This window comes from Musca domestica, unplaced genomic scaffold, assembly GCF_030504385.1.
Source record: "Musca domestica strain aabys unplaced genomic scaffold, Musca_domestica.polishedcontigs.V.1.1 5, whole genome shotgun sequence".
NCBI classification, from domain to species: Eukaryota; Metazoa; Arthropoda; class Insecta; order Diptera; family Muscidae; genus Musca; species Musca domestica.
This window is the reverse complement of record NW_026712346.1, coordinates 5,975,703-5,998,105: the sequence shown is the minus strand read 5'-3', so window position 1 is coordinate 5,998,105 and position 22,403 is coordinate 5,975,703. Positions and strand designations below refer to the sequence as shown.

The 22,403-nt window shown below is 33.5% G+C and overlaps 1 protein-coding gene across 2 annotated transcripts in view; it reads right to left on the bottom strand.

The window, feature by feature from the left end:
- LOC101891557 (kinesin-like protein KIF14) overlaps window positions 1-22,403 on the bottom strand; it is an 86,186-nt gene that overhangs the window by 53,797 nt on the left and 9,986 nt on the right. For both annotated transcript variants that reach the window (XM_059128094.1, XM_059128093.1), the window contains exons 2-3: window positions 2,778-3,391; window positions 2,531-2,714 (exon numbers count right to left, since the gene is read on the bottom strand). In XM_059128094.1, the coding sequence (XP_058984077.1) occupies window positions 2,531-2,714; window positions 2,778-3,391 (798 nt within the window). The remainder of the gene's footprint in view (window positions 1-2,530; window positions 2,715-2,777; window positions 3,392-22,403) is intronic.

The window sequence follows — 22,403 nt, the reverse complement described above, 5'->3', positions numbered from 1 at the left end:
TGTGATTTCATAATTTTTTTTTGTATACTAAGTCGGTTTTATGAAACTGGATCAGTAGTAACAGTCTATAACGGATGAAGGCCGTGAAAAACTTCAGCCCGTTCTGATCCACAAATTGTGAGAGAAATAAAAAACAACTGTTCAACTGGATTGGTGAGAGAGCAATCATTGGATATAAGCTCGAGATCAGTGCGTAGACGAGTAGTGGCAGCTGATCTACATACCCGTAAGACATCAAAAAACCATTTATATCTAAAAAAATCAAAAAAGGCTTTCGGAAACGATAATATTAAGTGGAATCAAGCTCAATGAAAAAAAAAAAACATTATTTCTGGGATGAGTCTACGTTTAATATTAAAGGCTCACACGTGAAAAATTTTACGGTGAGGAGACCAAAAAATGAAGGACTCAAGCCGCAGTGTTGCAAAGGTACAGTGAAGCATGGGGGAGGGTCAAAAATGGCGTGGCGCTGTTTTTCTTTCTATGGACTTGGGCCTATCCATAAAATAAAGAAATTTGTGGATCGGTTTGTTTACAAAGATGTGTTGGACATCACGTTGTTCCCTTACGCTGAGTAAAATATTCAGCTGATTTGGGTGTTTCAGCATGACAATGATCCCAAACTTGTATCAAAACTTGTTAAATATTGATTGCGGGAGTCAAAAATTGATGGTTTGTTATAGCCGGCACAATCACCGGACCTAAACTCCATAGAAAACCTTTGGACTATCGTAGATAGGAATATCAAGCGAGATTCGGAAATAAATAAGCACAACATTTTCTAAAGAATTCGGGGTGCCTGGGAAAGCATACCCAAGGATCAAATTGAGCGTGTTATAGATTCAATGCCTCGTAGGTGTGCAGCCGCTATCAAAAAAAAAAAAAAAAAAATAAAATAATCGACTACTAGCCAAAATTTAATTATTTTAAAATAAAAAATCAAAAGTTGCTCTAGTTTTGACCAAGCAAAAATTGGGTCATTTTAGTTTTCCACATATTATTTTTCGTTCAAAATTATTTTTGTATTTTTATTTTTAGTTTCTTAAAAGTAAATTAAACCCCTCATTTAAAACTGGAAAAATAATTACGATTTGTTTATTTTTGTAAAAGTTACAGGACATTTATTGTCTTTGCGATTTAAGTTGCTTTAGTTTTGGCCACCAGTGTATATATATATATATATCGTGTTTGGTGTACCAAATATTTGAAATCGGCCGAAATTGTATATGGAAATCCATAGCATATTTGGTGCATCAAATATACGAAATTGGCGGAAAATATATATAGAAACTATATCTAAATCTGAACCGATTTCAATATAATTTGTCGAATTTATTTTTTCTCCGCATTTTGTCACTTATTCCGAATTTCATTGAAATCGGTTATACATATCGTGTTTGGTGTACCAAATATTTGAAATCGGCCGAAATTGTATATGGAGATACATATCATATTTGGTGTATCAAATATACGAAATCGGCGGAAAATATATATGGAAGCTATATCCAAATCTGAACCGATTTCAATATAATTTGGCGAATTTATTTGTTACCGAATTTTGACACTTATTCCGAATTTCATTGAAATCGGTCATACATATCGTGTTTGGTGTACCAACTATTTGAAATCGACCGAAATTGTATATGGAGATACATAGCATATTTGGTGCATCAAATATACGAAATCGGCGGAAAATATATATGGAAGCTTTATACAAATCTGAACCGATTTCAATATAATTTGGTAAGTATATTTTCTGATCAGATCCCGTCGCCATTTCAAATTTCATTGAATGTATACATATATATATATATATATATATGTATATATACACTGGTGGCCAAAACTAAAGGAACTGAAATTACAAGGAGAATGAATGCCCTGTAACTTTTTCAAAAATTAAGAAAATGAGAAAGTTTTTCTTGTTTTAAATTAGTTACTTTATTCACTTTTTAAAAACCTAAAACATAAAACCAAAATTCATTATTATATAAAAAATAATGTTTTGTTAGAAAAAGTGACCACGCCCAATTTTACGCTCATTTTTGATTTACCTAATAGCTTAATATCTGTTCCACAGTTAGTGTATGACGTAATCTTGACTCTCCCTCCAACCTTAGGTATTTGTTTGGGGTCTTTAAATCTATGTGTAAAAAATTAAAAAAAAAAGTATAGTAACACATTAGTTGAGAACGGCTGGGCCAATTTGACTCATATACGTTATATACTATACCCTGCGGGAAATTACACTTGGAAAATTGTTTGGTTGGTGGATAAAAATCCCAAAAAGGGGTTTCGGGTCAAATGTTTTTAGGGTCAACTTTATATAGCTTAACCAAACACAAAGGACCTCAAATATTTTGCTCTATACTTCGCAAAAGTTACGATAGAGTTTTAAATTTGATACAATCCTAGTGGTTTCATGAAGAATCAGTTGTACAAAATATGTATCAGGTCGGTCTAAATTGAAGTAGTTTCCCAAATGATGTAGCCCCTTTCAAATTCCTATGCATTACCTTATTACTATTACCTTATTGTTTCCTTTTTCTGATTCCCCTGGATTGTTAATTCGATAAAAGTGGGATCCTCCGAAAGCTAAACGATCGCCGTGGTGCACTTGCGTTCGGGATGTTACAATTTCGCCATTAATATAAGTTTGAAAATCATTCGACTCAGGCGTGACGAATAGGCTTCCATTATTATTTTCAATTGTGCTAAAATAAAAGAAATAGCAGTTAAAAATAATATACAGGTAAAAGACTTTTCAAGAAATGTACCAATGATTATGTGCGATTAGGGGGCCGTCTAATATGATATCAGGTTGGGTACCAGTAGTGGTTGATCTCGTGCGGCCAATTGTAACAAGTCCAGGTGGTAATATATAAAAAAGTGTTTCGCTGAGCATCGGATCGTCCGTTAAATTAACCAGACATGCTTGATGTAAATCCTTAGATAATTCAAGCGCTAAACCTTTGCGACGTAGCAACAACATATCCGATTTTCGCAAATCTTCAGCTTCTTTCAGTCGGTCCATCCATGATTTCTGTGCTCTCTTCAATTCCATCTCACGTTCAGCAAGCAACTCTCTTAAATTTTCCATTTCAATCTCATTCACTGCAAACTTATCTATGATCGCCTTCGGGACTGTGTTCATAGATTCAGATAATATTCTTTTTCTTTCATACTCGAAATGTAAAGATTTCAACCTATCAATTTCGGATCGAAGTTCTCTTATAGTTTTGTCATGTTGTGATTCGTTAACTTTTACTCTGTTGATAATACGACTGGCCTGACATGCGTAACGCAAAGTAGCCAAGGTTTCGTCTATATGTGTGTTAGCGGGCGAAATTGTAGCTAACATAACGGTTTTCGAATTTCCACCAAGGTTTTCCTACAAATGAAGCAAATTTGCTTTGTTATTTTTTATTTATTTTTCAATATATTAACTGCATGTATTGAAAAATAAAAAAAATGGCCCATAGGGCCCTGGACGGTCCCAAAGACACCTATTCATAACTAATCTAAAATTATTCACAACATTCTTATCCTTTAATATTTTATTTAAAATTAAAACAAATTATTATTATATTTATTTCTTAAGCAGTTAAAGTTCATTCATGCAGTTTATGTAAATTGCAAGACGAAATTCATGCATTTTTCAGTAATTATAATATATTAGAAGTATATCTTCCTGGGCTGTACAAAGACATTACAGAGACGAGCAGAGCTTTATGGCATCAATGCCAGTGAATAATTCACGTATGCTTTGTAGTGTTATCCCTGCATTAACTTGACAGCGGATTACATATAAATGGTAGTCGTTGTCAAGGCTCAATTTTTCGTTCAGAAGATTTAGAAGGAGTAGCGTCAAACGAATAAGTTGTTTTCTGTCGATCTTGACAAAATTTAAGCCCAACTCATGTTGCGTATTGAGTTAATGTTTGTTCCATATATCCTGCAGTACAACTCACGTTGTGAATTATTTCTACAAGTTTCTTTCTGAAAGTTTTTAATAAAGACTTAGCGTGTATGTATGTTTGTGAATGTGCTCTTTATGGGACTATCCATCAGACTTGTCCGCTTATACGGCCTATGTAGAATTGTGGGAATTGTTAATGTATTCCTATAAACTGTATGTTTGGCACGCTCCACCTCAGTTTAATGGTATATAAAGTCGATAATTGTAGGAACACATCCATTGTAAAAAAAAGATAATAATAGGAACACAACCATAGTAAATAGTACGAAATAACACCACCATGTATTTGTAAGAGATTAATGTAGGTATACTAAGATAGAGAACATAAGATCATGTAATAAAAGACAAAGCCATTGCTTGTGTAACTGAACCCTATGTGGGGCAGGTAGCAACAGAAAGGGTCCGATATCTACAATCTTTATAACAGATCTTGTGTTGATGGAAATATTAAGATATACCAAGTCTTGAATGAAATCGGATGTTAATTTCGCGTTTTATGAACTTAATGAATATTCAAAATTAAGACCTTTTGTGGGGGAGGCCCGATATATTCCATCTTAACACCACACCTTGGGTTAATAAAATTATTGGGTTTTATGAGATTTGAAGACAATTATTCAATATTTGATTGAATTTGATTTTGAACCCATATTGTCCATTTCCGCACCAGACTGACTGACGCAAATATTAGGATTTGCAAAGTTGGAGCAAAATCGGATTATCGTTTCTCTTCCTGTGCAGAAAATATATTTTTGAAAATTTCGACCTTTTGTGAGGGTGATACCAGAAGGAGTGGACCGATATTGTTCATTTTCGCTTTCTGTGCAATAAATTATTATCTTTGAAAATGTTGACATTTTGTGTGGAGTGAACCGATATTGCCCATCTCCGAATACGATCTAAGTTTGACAATAATATTACGATGTACCAACTTTGGATCATATCGGATACTCCCTTCGAGAGTTATCGAGCGCATCAGCCAGACAGACAGACGGACATCGCTAGATCGACTCCAAATGTCCTGAAACGGATTTGGTCCAAAGAGACCTAGGGTCTAAAACCATTATATCGATGAGGCACGTTTTGGCCGTAGCCATATGGCTGAGGGTATAAACAATTATTTTTAACATTTTAGAAGTGTTGTCAGTTCAAGGACAAATCTGAAACAAACCTATTTCTAAAAAACAAAATGTTTTTCTATATTTACTCAGATGTTCTTCTTCTATACTAAGTCAATACAGATATCTGATTTCAGATCCAAACACCCACGTAGCAAATTTTCGAATGCGTTCATCAATTATGATATGGATGTTGTAACGGATAATATGGACAATATTTCGGTGCTTATTTCACTATGAAATGTTGTTAACAGCTTGACAAAGTTTTTTTAACATAGAAATAAATTATTATTCTTTCTTTGGAGTCATGCAACAAGCATAGAAGCAATATATAAGCCTTTAAAGTAAAATGTAAAGAGAACATTAATTTGATCTTGACAATGCACAATGGTCCCAAGCCGTGGAAAAAATCAAAACCCTGAATAAAACAAATTTTAACTTTAGCGCTGCAAATACTAGCTAACCCGGGCCGCGTTGCTGGTCCATAGTACTAGCATATAATGCATATTTTTAAGAACAAATCTTTGTCGATTAAATTATATCCGTGAGCCTCTCCTTTCTCCATTTGCAATTACGATAGAGCTCATCAATTTTAACATGCGTCTTTCAGACTTTGCACATTTTATTCTTAGGATTATTGATGTCACAAAAGGTATATATTTGTTCTCATTTAGATATAGCCCTCATATAATATTATCTCCTAATATTCGTCGACTAAATGTGCTCCAATGTGGCATTTTATGATTTCAGTACACTGAAGTCTAGTCCTTTAATACTGATATCCCATATAACCTGCCGATTTGAAGTATTTTGAAGGCCTCAAAAGCATTTTCGAGGTTATAATTAATTTGTTAAAAAAAATTACGAAAAGTCTTCTTTATGATTTATTTCCTATTCATCAGTGCCTTTTGAGTTTTGAATTCGTAACATTTAGAAGACCATGTTTGTGCAAAGTCCTATGTCAATTAATATATATCCATCTACTTATGTGACCGTTCGTTAAAATCACAATAAGGGCGAAATATTTAGGTTAATCTTTGAACATTTATACAATATTCCTTGGAAGTTAGAATATATACGTTTCGTTTAGGTATAATAATACCGCTAAATATTCGTCCTTTTGTATGTTTTTGCTATAATTTCTACCGAATTTATTGTTTTCAGTATTGTGAAATCAATACCGGCAATAACTGTTTACTATTGTTCCCCATTATGCATAGCCCCAATTTAAAAGTACGTTGAAATTTTAAATGTTTCGATGCTTTGAGAAGTATTTTACTGTAATTACAAATAACCAAAAGAAAATTTGAGTCAAGTCGGTCTAGTTCTTAACTGATGTGGTACTATATTTTTTTAAATTGTATACATATAAATTTATAGAAGTATGTGTGGCCAGTTCCTCTAACCCCAAACAGATATGTAGGGTTGGAGAGAGAGTCAAGAGTCATATACCTGCGGAAGCATAGCTGAGTGCTACCGGACGCGTCCACAGGTTACGGTTCCTCTAACCCCAAACAGATATGTAGGGTTGGAGAGAGAGTCAAGAGTCATATACCTGCGGAAGCATAGCTGAGTGCTACCGGACGCGTCCACAGGTTACGGATAGTGGGACGCCCGATAGATATATCGGGCAGCCTCGAATTAAATAAGCAGTCGCGGACAGCTCAGCGGTCTCTGGGGGGAGAGTCTCGGGCTAAATACCTATGATCCCCGGACTCGACGAGGCGAAGTCACTAGCGCCTAAACTATCCAGTCAACGGACTGGTCCACCGCAACGGACCCCTAACACTGGGGTGTTACGTAAACCGTGCTTATCAGTGTTCCAAGGTTTGCAGTCAGGGTACCGACTGTATTCGAACGGTTGCCTCGTCGACATCTGGGCGCCTCGACGAGTATTAGGCTTAGATGCCAAGTCCTTACCATGATATGGAGGCTATGTCATGGCGGACCTCATCACCTCCATCGTCCAACTTTTTATATGGAGAACAAATTTACATCAACTAAAAACAAACCAATTACTGACAATAATTCAACGGCCTCTTCGGAGGCATCGACACGGAACGCGGCCACGGACAAGATTTCAAGTATGGGTGGGGACGAGACTCTGTTGACGAACAGAGACGTGGTATGCGAAAGCATACAAAGACAGAGCGAACAGCTGTAGCCCTTCTCGAAAAGACCAAAACCCTTAGACTTAGCCAGGAAAGTGTAACATCCGGCTTTGGGAATGATTCACCTCTCTCCGATGAGGAGCTCGACATCACTGTCATACCCTCATCTAAGAGAGATGAACCAGTCCAAGAAACTGGAGAGGTTGCTCATACCGGTGCCGAGGTGAGGCCAATACTCGAAGAAGGGACTCCATCGGAACACACCGATGCTACCAACCTAGGCACTAGTACCTCTACCAACCGCGACGACTCCGGATCGAAAGAGGGTAAAGCAAGGAGGGACTACAAACGGTCGGTGAGGTATTGTAAAAGCTTCATTGGCCGCGACAGATTACGGAGAGGGAAAGGACCCTGATCAAGACGAACCTGAAGGCAGTGCGTAAATTCGAAAAGAATCATCCACAACTGCCAAAATGTTCTCTTGAAGGGGAACTTGCCTCTCTCCTTACAGACCTCAGGAAGAAGGCGAGTCCTGTTGGGGGCAAACCTAAGACATGTGCTTCCAAAAGATTACAGGCCTATTAGTCTCTCATCATTTCTATTGAAAACGCTGGAGAGACTACTAGACATTGAGATTAGATCTATAATACCCCTGACCTCGCTGAGCACATCTCAACACGCCTATATGAAAGGCAGATCTGTTGAATCAGCGCAACACAAGGTCGTGGGTTGTATAGAAAAAAATCTAAACAACTCGTGTTTCACTTTGGCAGCCTTTCTCGATATTGAGGGAGCCTTCAATAATGTCAAACTCGAGACAATTCACAGTTCCCTAGTAAAACTTAGTATACCACCACTCCTAATTGACTGGATTGATGCCATGCTCAGTAGCAGAATCATCAACTCAAGCATCGGGAAGTGTTCTGTCAATAAATCTGTTACTAGGGGCACCCCGCAAGGAGGTGTTCTATCACCACTACTCTGGCTTTTGGTGAAATTCTAATCGAACTGGAACAAGGTGGGACAAAGTTCGTGGCTTACGCCGATGATGTTGTCTTGCTAATTGCTGGGAAATTTCCCCAAAATGTTTCAGATCTTATGCAGGGAGCTCTAGTTAAACTCTCCAGATGGGCACGCTGCAATGGACTTAGCGTGAACCCATCAAAAACTGAGCTCGTACTTTTCACAAGGAAGCGGAAAATGCCGTTTTTTTCGCTGCCTGTCCTTGATGATGTTCTGCTAAGCCTTTCCTCGGAACCCAAATACCTCGGTACCATCCTAGACCAGAAGCTAAACTGGAAGAGGAACATCGAAGAGCGAGCGAAGAATTGCACTCTATTCCTGCAAAAACTCCATAGGAAAAAGCTGGGGTCTCAAACCGCACATAATCAAATGGTTATATGAGTCTGTCGTCCGACCAATTCTAACCTATGGGGAGCTTGTTACATTGGAAAACCACATGCAACAAAAGCATTGATAAAGTCCAAAGAGTTGCATTGTTACTAATTACAGGCACACTAATTAGGTGCACACCCCAATCCGCACTAGACACCCTACTCAATTTAAAACCGTTAGGTTTATTCGTAGAGGAACAAGCTGCTAGGTGTGCCCTGCGGCTCAATGAACTGGGTCAATGGCGGGGCCAGGGATCAAAGATGGAAAGTGGAACAGGAGCCGGACGTCTACTGTGAAAGTTTAAATATCCGACGATCCTTCAAATTAAACAACGACTGTAGTGTTTTTCAGGCAGAAATTTTCGCTATCAGGAAGGCCATAGAGTTGCTGGCAAATAGAGTCAATAAACTGGACGGTCCGGTGACTATATATGTCGATAGTCAAGCGGCCCTGAAGGCCCAGAATTCTTTTACAATCAAATCTATGGCGGTTTGTCAAACTCTGTTGGGTCCATTGGGACATTATAACATATGTGGCAATGAATCTGCTGACAAATTGACCAGGCGTGGATCTGAGTCCGTTGATTTGGAGATTGAGAGCTCAGTGAAACCACCCTTATGTTACTTTTTCCAAATTCTGCATAAGCATTATTATGGGAAATTTGAGGAAATCTGAAAGGGGATGTAATGTCTCCAAAAAGATCTTGCCGGTGATCTCCGAAAGGAGGTCTAGGTCACTTATATCCATGACGAAGCTGGACTTGAAACTTGTGGTAGGCCTAATTACAGGACACTACAACATTAAGGCCATGACGTCCAAATGGGGGGGGGGGGGGTGACGATACCGAATACTGCTGGCTTTGTCAGGACGAGGAAGAAATTGAGACGGTGGAACACTTACTATGCCACAGTCCAACTCTTATTGGAGCAACTAAAATGGCTAAAGACGATGCGTTAACAAACTGTGGACATATACATATACAAATATATATATATATATATATATATATATATATATATATATATATATATATATATATATATATATACACTGGTGGCCAAAACTAAAGCAACTGAAATCGCAAAGACAATAAATGTCCTGTAACTTTTACAAAAATAGACAAATCGTAATTATTTTTCCAGTTTTAAATGAGGGGTTTAATTCACTTTTAAGAAACTAAAAATAAAAATACAAAAATAATTTTGAACGAAAAATAATATGTGGAAAACTAAAGTGATCCAATTTTTGCTTGGTCAAAACTAAAGCAACTTTTGATTTTTTATTTTAAAATAATTAAATTTATATTAGGTATTTAAAAGATTTTAACAGAATTTTGAATGGATTTTATTTTTTTGAAAATTTTCTAATTCGTTCCAAATGGTGGATGGTATTCAAAGTTCGGCCCGGCCGAACTTATTGCTTTTTTACTTATTTTTATTTTTTAATATCATATAACTAGCCCTGCGCCTAAGATCGGCATGTCCCAGTAGTCGGTATTTTTTAATATTTAAATAAATAAGAATGTTTATAACTAAATAAAAAAGAAAAATATATTATCTTCGAATATAATGTAAGCTATCTTTGTGTAAACTTTCGTTAAGAAACTATGTATTCTATACAAATTTACTTTTTTGTCTGTGAAGATCATTCAGCACGAACGAGACAATACACAGTCTTAAAAAAATGCGGAGACGTCAAATTTAAACGATTCATAACTATGTTTTATGTACTTTTAACATGGTATTTTTGAAATATTAAAGAACTGTCAAAATAACTATTTAGACAAGAATATTGTCCTTACCCATAATGGAATTTAGCAGCTATGTTGATTCGTATTCTTCAATTTCATTACAGTGTTATGTGCAATTTTGACTCGCCTCTTCGTGATAAGTTTGTGTTTTGCAGATCGTTTTGTAACAGTTTTCGACCTGGATTAGTAAGAGGTCCTTTGTTGTTAGAGCTGTGAGATTGTGGAATCAGCTTCCTTTAGCTTTACGTACTTTACGCATATACCAATTACCTGTCTAGGTTTAAAGTAATTGAATATCTTCGCCTTGATATGTAGGCTATGTTTTTGTAGTGGTTGCGACTGTTTATTATGGGCTTTCTTTTGATTCTTCGGGGTTTTAGTGAATTCTTAATAAAAATTATTAGGTTTGATCTGTTAAATTTTAATAAAAATTGAATTTGTATAATTTTAGACATGGTAAAATTAAGAAAGAAAAGTCATTTCAAATAAGCATCTCCATCATTTTCTGTAATTTACCTTGTCAAATTTCACTATATATGTTCCCCTCTCCGATATGTGTATGTTTAATGGATTTACAGGATAAATTTTGACAATAAGATATTGTCAAATGAAATATTTTGAAAAAATTTTGAACATATGAGGTAAGTAAATAAATGGAAATTAAATGAAAAACTAATATATTTGTAAAGTATTTGTAATTAGGGAGTTTTCTCTGATGTCGACTACTGTAACATGAAACATTTAGGCATGTGTGTGGAAAATATACATTTTGGACATTAGAACTAAACAAAAATTAAAACTTTGTTATTGCAAAAATCTTCAGGCTTAATCCCATTATTGTTGTTTTTATAAAACAACATATGTTTATTAGTGGAGAACGATGGTAATGTTTACCAGGGTGCAGGGAATACCTAGGTTTCGGAAAGAGCCATCAATCCTCATCAGTTCCCTTGTTTTTTGCCTGGGATATTCTCCCCAGAAGTTATTTTAAAATAACTCCTATGACAAAAAAAAAAAATATATATATATATATATATATATATATATATATATATATATATATATATATATATATATATATACACTGGTGGCCAAAACTAAAGCAACTGAAATTACAAGGAGAATGAATGCCTTGTAACTTTTTCAAAAATTAAGAAAATGAGAAAGTTTTTCTTGTTTTAAATTAGGTACTTTATTCACTTTTTAAAACCCTAAAACATAAAACCAAAATTCATTTTTATATAAAAAATAATGTTTGGTAAAGTCAATTAACCCGATTTTGGCTTGGACAAAACAAAAGCAACTCTGTTGTACATTCATATAACCGCTGCAATTTCAGTTGTTTTTACTGTGATATTTATCGTTTTTGCTTCCTTAGACAATTTCGCTTGTCATAAATCCTTTTTGAGAAGTTTTTTACCACAGTATGTGTTTATTTTCGTTTTTTAAGTACTGCCCAAAAAAAAAAAAAAAAAATAAAAATGGCTAGAAGCAAATACAGTACCTGAATAAAACAGCAAATTATCAGTGACTATTAAAACAACATATCACAGAAAATGATTTCCGAGAAATATTTCATAAATATTTATGTGATTTCATAATTATTTCATATACTAAGTCGGTTTTTTGAAACTGGATCAGTAGTAACAGTCCATAACGGATGAAGGCCGTGAAAAACTTCAGCCCGTACTGATCCACAAATTGTGAGAGAAATAAAAAACAACTATTTAAGAGTTCAACTGGATTGGTGAGAGAGCAATCATTGGATATAAGCTCGAGATCAGTGCGTAGACGAGTAGTGGCAGCTGGTCTGGATGCCCGTAAGACATCAAAAAACCATTTATATCTGAAAAAATCAAAAAGGCTTTCGGAAACGATAATATTAAGTGGAATCAAGCTCAATGGAAAAAACATTATTTCTGGGATGAGTCTACGTTTAATATTAAGGGCTCAGACGTCAAAAATTTTACGGTGAGAAGACCAAAAAATGAAGGACTCAAGCCGCAGTGTTGCAAAGGTACAGTGACGCATGAGGGAGGGTCAAAAATGACGTGGCGCTGTTTTTCTTTCTATGGACTTGGGCCTATCCATAAAATAAAGGAAGTTGTGGATCGGTTTGTTTACAAAGATGTGTTGGACATCGCGTTGTTTCCTTACGCTGAGTAATATATTCGGCTGATTTGGGTGTTTCAGCATGCCAATGATCCCAAACTTGTATCAAAACTTGTCAAATATTGGTTGCGGGAGTCAAAAATTCATATTTTGTTATGGCCGGCACAATCACCTGACCTAAACTCCTTAGAAAACCTTTGGAGTATCGTAGATAGGAAGATCAACAGAGATTCGGAAATAAATAAGCACAACATTTTCTATGGAATTCGGAGTGCCTGGGAAAGCACACCCAAGGATCAAATTGAGCGTGTTATAGATTCAATGCCTCGTAGGTGTGCAGCTGCTATCAAAAATAATGGTAATGCTATCGACTACTAGCCAAAATTTAATTATTTTAAAATAAAAAATCAAAAGTTGCTTTAGTTTTGACCAAGCAAAAATTGGATCACTTTAGTTTTCCACATATTATTTTTCGTTCAAAATTATTTTTGTATTTTTATTTTTAGTTTCTTAAAAGTGAATCAAACCCCTCATTTAAAACTGGAAAAATAATTACGATTTGTCTATTTTTGTAAAAGTTACAGGACATTTATTGTCTTTGCGATTTCAGTTTTGGCCACCAGTGTATATGTATATATATATATATATATATATATATATATATATATATATACATATATATATATATATATATATATATATATATATATATATGTATATATATATATATATATATATATATATATATATATATATATATATATATATATATATATATATATATATATATATATATATATATATATATATATATATATATATATATATATATATATATTTTTTTTTTTTTTTTATTTATTTATTTATTTAAATCTTAGATGTACATTTCAATATATATTCTAAGTCCCACGAAACTGTAGTTAGTTTGTGTGTGGGATTTACGAACTATAATATTTATACATATATTTTGGCCATATTAGCCGTAGACTTCAATGGTTATGTTATTTGTTTATATAATATTGCTTCATTAATTTACTTTTAATACGCTTATCTCGTTCATTCAAAATTTCTTTTGGTAATGCATTTAGTGCAGTAGGAAGTGTAACAGAAATTGAGTACTTTCCATAATCGTTTTTGTACTTCGGTATATTGTATTTGCCTTGGGCTTTGCTTCTTGTATTCATTTTGTGATCCAGTTTCTTCGCTAGGCCTCCATCTTCCATAAATTCTTTCACAATAGTGACTGTGTATAACTGATTTACATTGAGTATTGCCATATTTTTGAATATTGCTTTTGGTGATTTCTCTTTATTGCCATGAATGATCTGGTGGGTTTGGTTATCCATTTTCTTGTATACGAGTTTTACAATTCTGTTTTGGGTTGTTTGTATGTGTCTGGTACATTTTGCATTACCCCAGGCTGTAATACCATGCCTAAGATGTGATTCAACTAGTGAAAAGTATGCTTGCTTTAGGACGTGGTATGGTGCGGAATTGCCCAAATGATATAGTGCATAAGCAGATTGACGTAATTTATTCTGCAGGTGTTGAGCATGTACCTTCCATTTAAGGTGATCATCTAAGTAGACTCCTAGATATTTATAGGTTTCCACTACCTCAATCTTTGTGCTGCATTTATCATTGTTGTGTTGGTTTGTGTTGTTGTGTAGACAATTTGTGTCATGGTAGATAACTTCAATATTTGATTTTGGTGTGCGTTTTGGCCTCATGTTCATTATTTTGGTTTTGGATGAATTGACGATTAAACCACTGTCATGACACCATTTAGTAATTATGTTGAATTCATTTTGTAGAGTATTTGTTGCTGTTTTCAGAGATTTATTAGCGACGATAATGGCCGTATCGTCAGCGTATGCGAACGCAGTACTCTTTTTAAGCTGATATATCATTTCATTTGAGTATATAATGTAGAGGATTGGACCCAATTTGGAACCTTGTGGGACACCATATGTTGCATTCTTCATTGAACTGCATGTATCATCAATTTTTACACAGAATGATCTTGATGAAAGGTAGTTTTCAAACCACCTCAACGTATTTCCTCGTATACCGCTCCTTTCGAGTGTTTCTATTAACTTTTTATGTGGCAGAGTGTCAAAGGCCTTACTGAAGTCAATGAATAATACAAGACAGTTTTCATTTTGGCTGAGGGATTTACTTATATGATTGGTAAAGTAACCCAGAAGTTGGTTTATGTTCCTTCCTTTTTGGAATCCAAATTGCTGCTCATTAATGATACAGTATTTCTTTAGAAAGTTTGTTAATCTTCTTGTGATGATTTCCTCTAATACTTTTTCAACAACTGGTAGTAAGGATATTGGTCGATAGTTGTCGTAATCCTTTCTATCTCCGCTTTTAAAAATTGGTCTTATGATAGACTCTTTTATTTTGTTTGGTACCACTGCTTCAGTGATGCTGGTATTGATTAATTTAGTTATAACTGGCGTTAAAAGGTTGGCATGTGTTTTTAAATCAACTGAGCGAATGTTGTCTATTCCTGCACTTTTTCTTGTATTCAATGTCTTTAATATGTTGTTTATTTCATCTTCGGTTGCATATTCCATATAAAGCGAGTTGTTGACGATTTTTTCCACTCTCGTATTTAAAGTGACAACTGGGCATGAATGTATTATTTTAAGTACGTTCTCGTTAAATTTAGTTGCAAAGTTTTCTGTTACATCCTTTAAAGATTCATTTTTAAAGTGTTTTTTTATTGTATAATCTAGATTTTCCACCGTTTTACCCGTTATTTTATTGATTAATTGCCATGTTCCTCGTATATTGTTTCGATTTAATACAAATTGGTTATGGTAGTAATCATTTTTTGCTTTTATAATTGTTTTATTTAATTTGTTGTTGAAATTTTTATATATTTTTTCATTTGTTTGATTGTTTTTATTTTGCAACCATTTTTTGTATAATTTATCTTTTATGTCGCAACATTTTAGAATATGCTCATTCAGCCATGGATGTGGATTCCTTTTTTTGAGTTTAACTTGTTGAGTTTTTGAGTTATTGTATATATCATTGAAAACAGTATAAATGCTGTTAAATAGATCGTTTGTCCCGTCCGATTCATTAATTAATTTTTCCCAGTCTATGTTTTTTATATCATTGCTTACTTTGTAGTTGTTTAATGAGAAGGTTTTAGCAGTTTCTGTGTTCCGTTTCTTGTTCGAATTGAATTCATTTTCATTGACACATCCTAATATTGCGAAGTGGTCAGATAGATCTATTTTAATCACTGCTGCATGTGCGTGCAAGAGATTTTTATCCCATCTACAGAAGATATGATCAATACATGTCGACGATTTGTTATCCTCCCTTGTGATTTTATTTATCATATTGTGTAAACCATAGGACAATAGGATATTCATATAGTTTGTTGTTGTAATGGTTTGTTTCATCAAGTCAATGTTTATATCGCCCAAAAAGATAATATTATATTGTCTGTCTATGGCACTTATCAGTTTTTCTAATTCAATCAAAAAAGTTCTTATATTTTTGTTTGGTGGTCGATATATTGGTATAACCGTTGTTTTTTTATTGTTTGTTGTTGTTATTGTGATTTGCATTGCTTCTGTCGATTCCATTTCGATAGTTTTTTCCTCAAATTGTGTATCTTTTCTGATGTACACTGCAATACCACCACCTCTACTCTCTCTGTTTCGGAAAATTGCATTGAAACCATCGATGAAGTAGTACTGATTTTCATCATCGCAAATATTAGTTTCAGTTAGAACAATTAATTGAATTTTATTTATGATTTTTGATATATTAGTTAAAAAGGGCAAAAAGTTTTTTCTTAGCGATCTGATATTTAAATGTATTACCGACATATTGTAATTCATGTAGTTCATATTTATGTCGTTAAAACTATTTAATATTTCTTCTGTATAATTCATTTTTGTTGATATGTAGTGTTTATTTATTTGTATGTTATTTATTAATTCACTTTAATTTATTTATTATTATTTATTTTAACTTATTTATTTTAATTTATTTATTTATTATTGTTTATTTTAATTAATTTATTTATTATTATTTATTTTAACTTATTTATTCTAATTTATTTATATATTTAATTTTATCTTATTATTTATATTTAGATTGTTTACGTATATTTCAGATGTATTTTTTTTTTTTGTTTGTAGGCGTGTTGTTGTATTTCTTTTAAAAGTGAATTTATTTTCGATATCAGAAGCTTCTCTTTATGGTATGTGAATTAAACTATTTTTTAATTTGCTTCAGTTATATTTTCGATGTCAGATGTGTTGCGAATTATTGTAAAAGGCGAATTTTCATTTTTTCGCGCATAAATATTGCCATTTTTAACCCACACATATTTCCATTTGGATTCTTTTGCTTTTATTTTTGTTAGCCATAAAAGATGTTTGTTATGCGCCGTAAGCTCATCATTTACATAGTACATTGTGTTGTTCTCTTGCCCTGGAATTTTTATCTCAACTCTGTGTCTCTTAATTTTGTCCATTACTTCTCTTTTTTTATTAAGAGAGACAAATTCAACGCTAATTTTGTTTTTTCTTTTAATCTTGTATGCTTTGTTTATATCGGTGTTGTTTATAGGCACACCAACGGATTCACTTATTTGCCTCAGTACTTCAATCACTTCTATGTTCTCATTCGTTATGTTGCCTATTTCAATATTTCTTTCTATTGATTTTTGTTCCATTTTTTCTATTCGTTCCGTAAGCTCTTTTATTTTTTCACTCTTTTGTTGATCTTTCAATTGTAGCTCTTGTATTTGTGTTGTTATGATAGCTACATTTCGATTAATATCAGCAATGTGCTCTTTTATTTCGCCACTGAACATTGTTAGGTTTGTAATGTTTGTTGTTGTGGTTGTTATGTTTATTGTTAGTTGTTTTATGCAGTTTTGCATTTCGATCATACCCGACTTTAAGTCAGATATGTCTTTGTTTTGTTTTAATATTTCTTCGTTTGATGAGGTAGTAGTTGTTGTTGTGTTATTTTTGAAGCGCTTGCTTGCAGTTTCTTCATTATCATCACCGTCTCGTTGTTGTTTTGATTGCATTTGTTGTTCTGTATTCTTTTCTTGTATTTGAGGTGTTTCATTTTCACTATTGTTAACAAAAACGTATACATTGTTTGGTGATTTTGCTCTCGGATTACAAATATGACATTTCCACTCCGTTTTCTTTGGGAGCCCCATGCTCTTATAAGAACTCTCAGAGAGAGAACAGCATGGACTGAAATGGAAACTTCTGTCACAATTAAAACAGCGAACAAAATTTGCAGTTTTTATTTTTGAAGAACATTGACTGCAAATATAATTGTTTGGCATTTGTGCAGTAGCCATTTCACTGTATTTTTAAATAATCTTTTCGATAAAGGTGTTGGTAAACACGATCGGGATATTTGTTGTGTATAAACTTTGTTTTTGCTTCCGGTTTGATGCGCTTGTGCAAAAGTGCGTGCGTTCACTACGAAGTCTACGACTGAAATATATATATATATATATATATATATATATATATATATATATATATATATATATATATATATATATATATATATATATATATATATATATACACTGGTGGCCAAAACTGAAATCGCAAAGACAATAAATGTCCTGTAACTTTTACAAAAATAGACAAATCGTAATTATTTTTCCAGTTTTAAATGAGGGGTTTGATTCACTTTTAAGAAACTAAAAATAAAAATACAAAAATAATTTTGAACGAAAAATAATATGTGGAAAACTAAAGTTTTGATTTTTTATTTTAAAATAATTAAATTTTGGTTAGTAGTCGATAGCATTACCATTATTTTTGATAGCAGCTGCACACCTACGAGGCATTGAATCTATAACACGCTCAATTTGATCCTTGGGTGAGCTTTCCCAGGCACTCCGAATTCCATAGAAAATGTTGTGCTTATTTATTTCCGAATCTCTGTTGATCTTCCTATCTACGATACTCCAAAGGTTTTCTAAGGAGTTTAGGTCAGGTGATTGTGCCGGCCATAACAAAATATGAATTTTTGACTCCCGCAACCAATATTTGACAAGTTTTGATACAAGTTTGGGATCATTGGCATGCTGAAACACCCAAATCAGCCGAATATATTACTCAGCGTAAGGAAACAACGCGATGTCCAACACATCTTTGTAAACAAACCGATCCACAACTTCCTTTATTTTATGGATAGGCCCAAGTCCATAGAAAAAAAAACAGCGCCACGTCATTTTTGACCCTCCCTCATGCGTCACTGTACCTTTGCAACACTGCGGCTTGAGTCCTTCATTCTTTGGTCTTCTCACCGTAAAATTTTTGACGTCTGAGCCCTTAATATTAAACGTAGACTCATCCCAGAAATAATGTTTTTTCCATTGAGCTTGATTCCACTTAATATTATCGTTTCCGAAAGCCTTTTTGATTTTTTCAGATATAAATGGTTTTTTGATGTCTTACGGGCATCCAGACCAGCTGCCACTACTCGTCTACGCACTGATCTCGAGCTTATATCCAATGATTGCTCTCTCACCAATCCAGTTGAACTCTTAAATAGTTGTTTTTTATTTCTCTCACAATTTGTGGATCAGTACGGGCTGAAGTTTTTCACGGCCTTCATCCGTTATGGACTGTTACTACTGATCCAGTTTCAAAAAACCGACTTAGTATATAGAAATAATTATGAAATCACATAAATATTTATGAAATATTTCTCGGAAATCATTTTCTGTGATATGTTGTTTTAATAGTCACTGATAATTTGCTGTTTTATTCAGGTACTGTATTTGCTTCTAGCCATTTTTATTTTTTTTTTTTTTTGGGCAGTACTTAAAAAACGAAAATAAACACATACTGTGGTAAAAAACTTCTCAAAAAGGATTTATGACAAGCGAAATTGTCTAAGGAAGCAAAAACGATAAATATCACAGTAAAAACAACTGAAATTGCAGCGGTTATATGAATGTACAACAGAGTTGCTTTTGTTTTGTCCAAGCCAAAATCGGGTTAATTGACTTTACCAAACATTATTTTTTATATAAAAATGAATTTTGGTTTTATGTTTTAGGGTTTTAAAAAGTGAATAAAGTACCTAATTTAAAACAAGAAAAACTTTCTCATTTTCTTAATTTTTGAAAAAGGTACAGGGCATTCATTCTCCTTGTAATTTCAGTTGCTTTAGTTTTGGCCACCAGTGTATATATATATATATATATATATATTTTTTTTTTTTTTTTTTTGTCATAGGAGTTATTTTAAAATAACTTCTGGGGAGAATATCCCAGGCAAAAAACAAGGGAACTGATGAGGATTGATGGCTCTTTCCGAAACCTAGGTATTCCCTGCACCCTGGTAAACATTACCATCGTTCTCCACTAATAAACATATGTTGTTTTATAAAAACAACAATAATGGGATTAAGCCTGAAGATTTTTGCAATAACAAAGTTTTAATTTTTGTTTAGTTCTAATGTCCAAAATGCATATTTTCCACACACATGCCTAAATGTTTCATGTTACAGTAGTCGACATCAGAGAAAACTCCCTAATTACAAATACTTTACAAATATATTAGTTTTTCATTTAATTTCCATTTATTTACTTACCTCATATGTTCAAAATTTTTTCAAAATATTTCATTTGACAATATCTTATTGTCAAAATTTATCCTGTAAATCCATTAAACATACACATATCGGAGAGGGGAACATATATAGTGAAATTTGACAAGGTAAATTACAGAAAATGATGGAGATGCTTATTTGAAATGACTTTTCTTTCTTAATTTTACCATGTCTAAAATTATACAAATTCAATTTTTATTAAAATTTAACAGATCAAACCTAATAATTTTTATTAAGAATTCACTAAAACCCCGAAGAATCAAAAGAAAGCCCATAATAAACAGTCGCAACCACTACAAAAACATAGCCTACATATCAAGGCGAAGATATTCAATTACTTTAAACCTAGACAGGTAATTGGTATATGCGTAAAGTACGTAAAGCTAAAGGAAGCTGATTCCACAATCTCACAGCTCTAACAACAAAGGACCTCTTACTAATCCAGGTCGAAAACTGTTACAAAACGATCTGCAAAACACAAACTTATCACGAAGAGGCGAGTCAAAATTGCACATAACACTGTAATGAAATTGAAGAATACGAATCAACATAGCTGCTAAATTCCATTATGGGTAAGGACAATATTCTTGTCTAAATAGTTATTTTGACAGTTCTTTAATATTTCAAAAATACCATGTTAAAAATACATAAAACATAGTTATGAATCGTTTAAATTTGACGTCTCCGCATTTTTTTAAGACTGTGTATTGTCTCGTTCGTGCTGAATGATCTTCACAGACAAAAAAGTAAATTTGTATAGAATACATAGTTTCTTAACGAAAGTTTACACAAAGATAGCTTACATTATATTCGAAGATAATATATTTTTCTTTTTTATTTAGTTATAAACATTCTTATTTATTTAAATATTAAAAAATACCGACTACTGGGACATGCCGATCTTAGGCGCAGGGCTAGTTATATGATATTAAAAAAAAAATAAGTAAAAAAGCAATAAGTTCGGCCGGGCCGAACTTTGAATACCATCCACCATTTGGAACGAATTAGAAAATTTTCAAAAAAATAAAATCCATTCAAAATTCTGTTAAAATCTTTTAAATACCTAATATAGGAAGTTGCCGATATATGGGAGGATATTCGATATTGTGGACCTATATAGACAAATCTATGTCTGGGGGTAAAGTACTCACAAGGAACTCCTTGTGTGAATTTTAAGATAATTCCATTGGGAAATGTGGCTAAAATCATAAAAATCCCGAATATCGGAGGGTACCGTTATATGGGGAATATACGATATCGTGGACCTATATTGACAACTCTCTTTCAGGGAGTAAAGTACTCACAAGGAACTCCTTGTGTGAATTATCAGTCAATTCCGTTGAAAAATGTGGCTAAAATCATCAAAATACCGAATATCGTTGGGTACCGTTATATGGAGGATATACGATATCGTGGACCTATATACACAATTCTCTTTCAGGGGGTGAAATACTCATAAGGGACTCCTTGTGTGGAATTTCAGATAATTCAATTGAAAAAATGTGGTTAAAATCATCAAAATACCGAATATCGGGGGTACCGTTGTATGGGTGCTATTCGATTTAGTGGACCTATATAGATAATTTTCTTTCAAGGGATAAAGTACTCACAAGGAACCCCTTGCGTGGATTTTCAGACCATTCCATTAGAAAATGTGGATAAATTTATCAAAATACAGAATATCGAGGAGTACCGTTATATGGGGGCTATACGATATCGTCGACCTATATAGATAATTCTCTTCCGAGTTATAAAGTACCCACAAGGAACTCCTTGTGTGGATTTTCAGACAATTCCGTTGAAAAATGTGGTAAATCATCAAAATACCGGAATATCGGGGGTACCGTTATATGGGGGATATACGATATTGTGGAACGATATAGCCCATCTTCGAACTTGACCTGCCTGCAGACAAAAGAGAGATCTGTGCATCTGTGCTTCCTATCTTAATTCGTTTAGACTGTAGTGTGATTACAACAGACGGACGGGCGGACAGGGCTATATCGTCTTAGAATTTTACGCTGATCAATAATATATATACTTTGTTGGGTCTAAAATGATTATTTCGATAAGTTACGAACGGAATGACGAACTTAATATACTCTTCATACTGTGTATGGTGGAGGGTATAAAAATAATAATTTCTTAATTTGTTTCAGTGTTTAATTTTAAGTCTTTAGGATTATGGATATTATAATTATTTAGAGTAGTCATGTATAGAAGTTTTTGGAAACGTCCATTGCCCTGTCGGCTGTACAAATTGAATATAAATAAATAAATATGCATGGCATCTCATG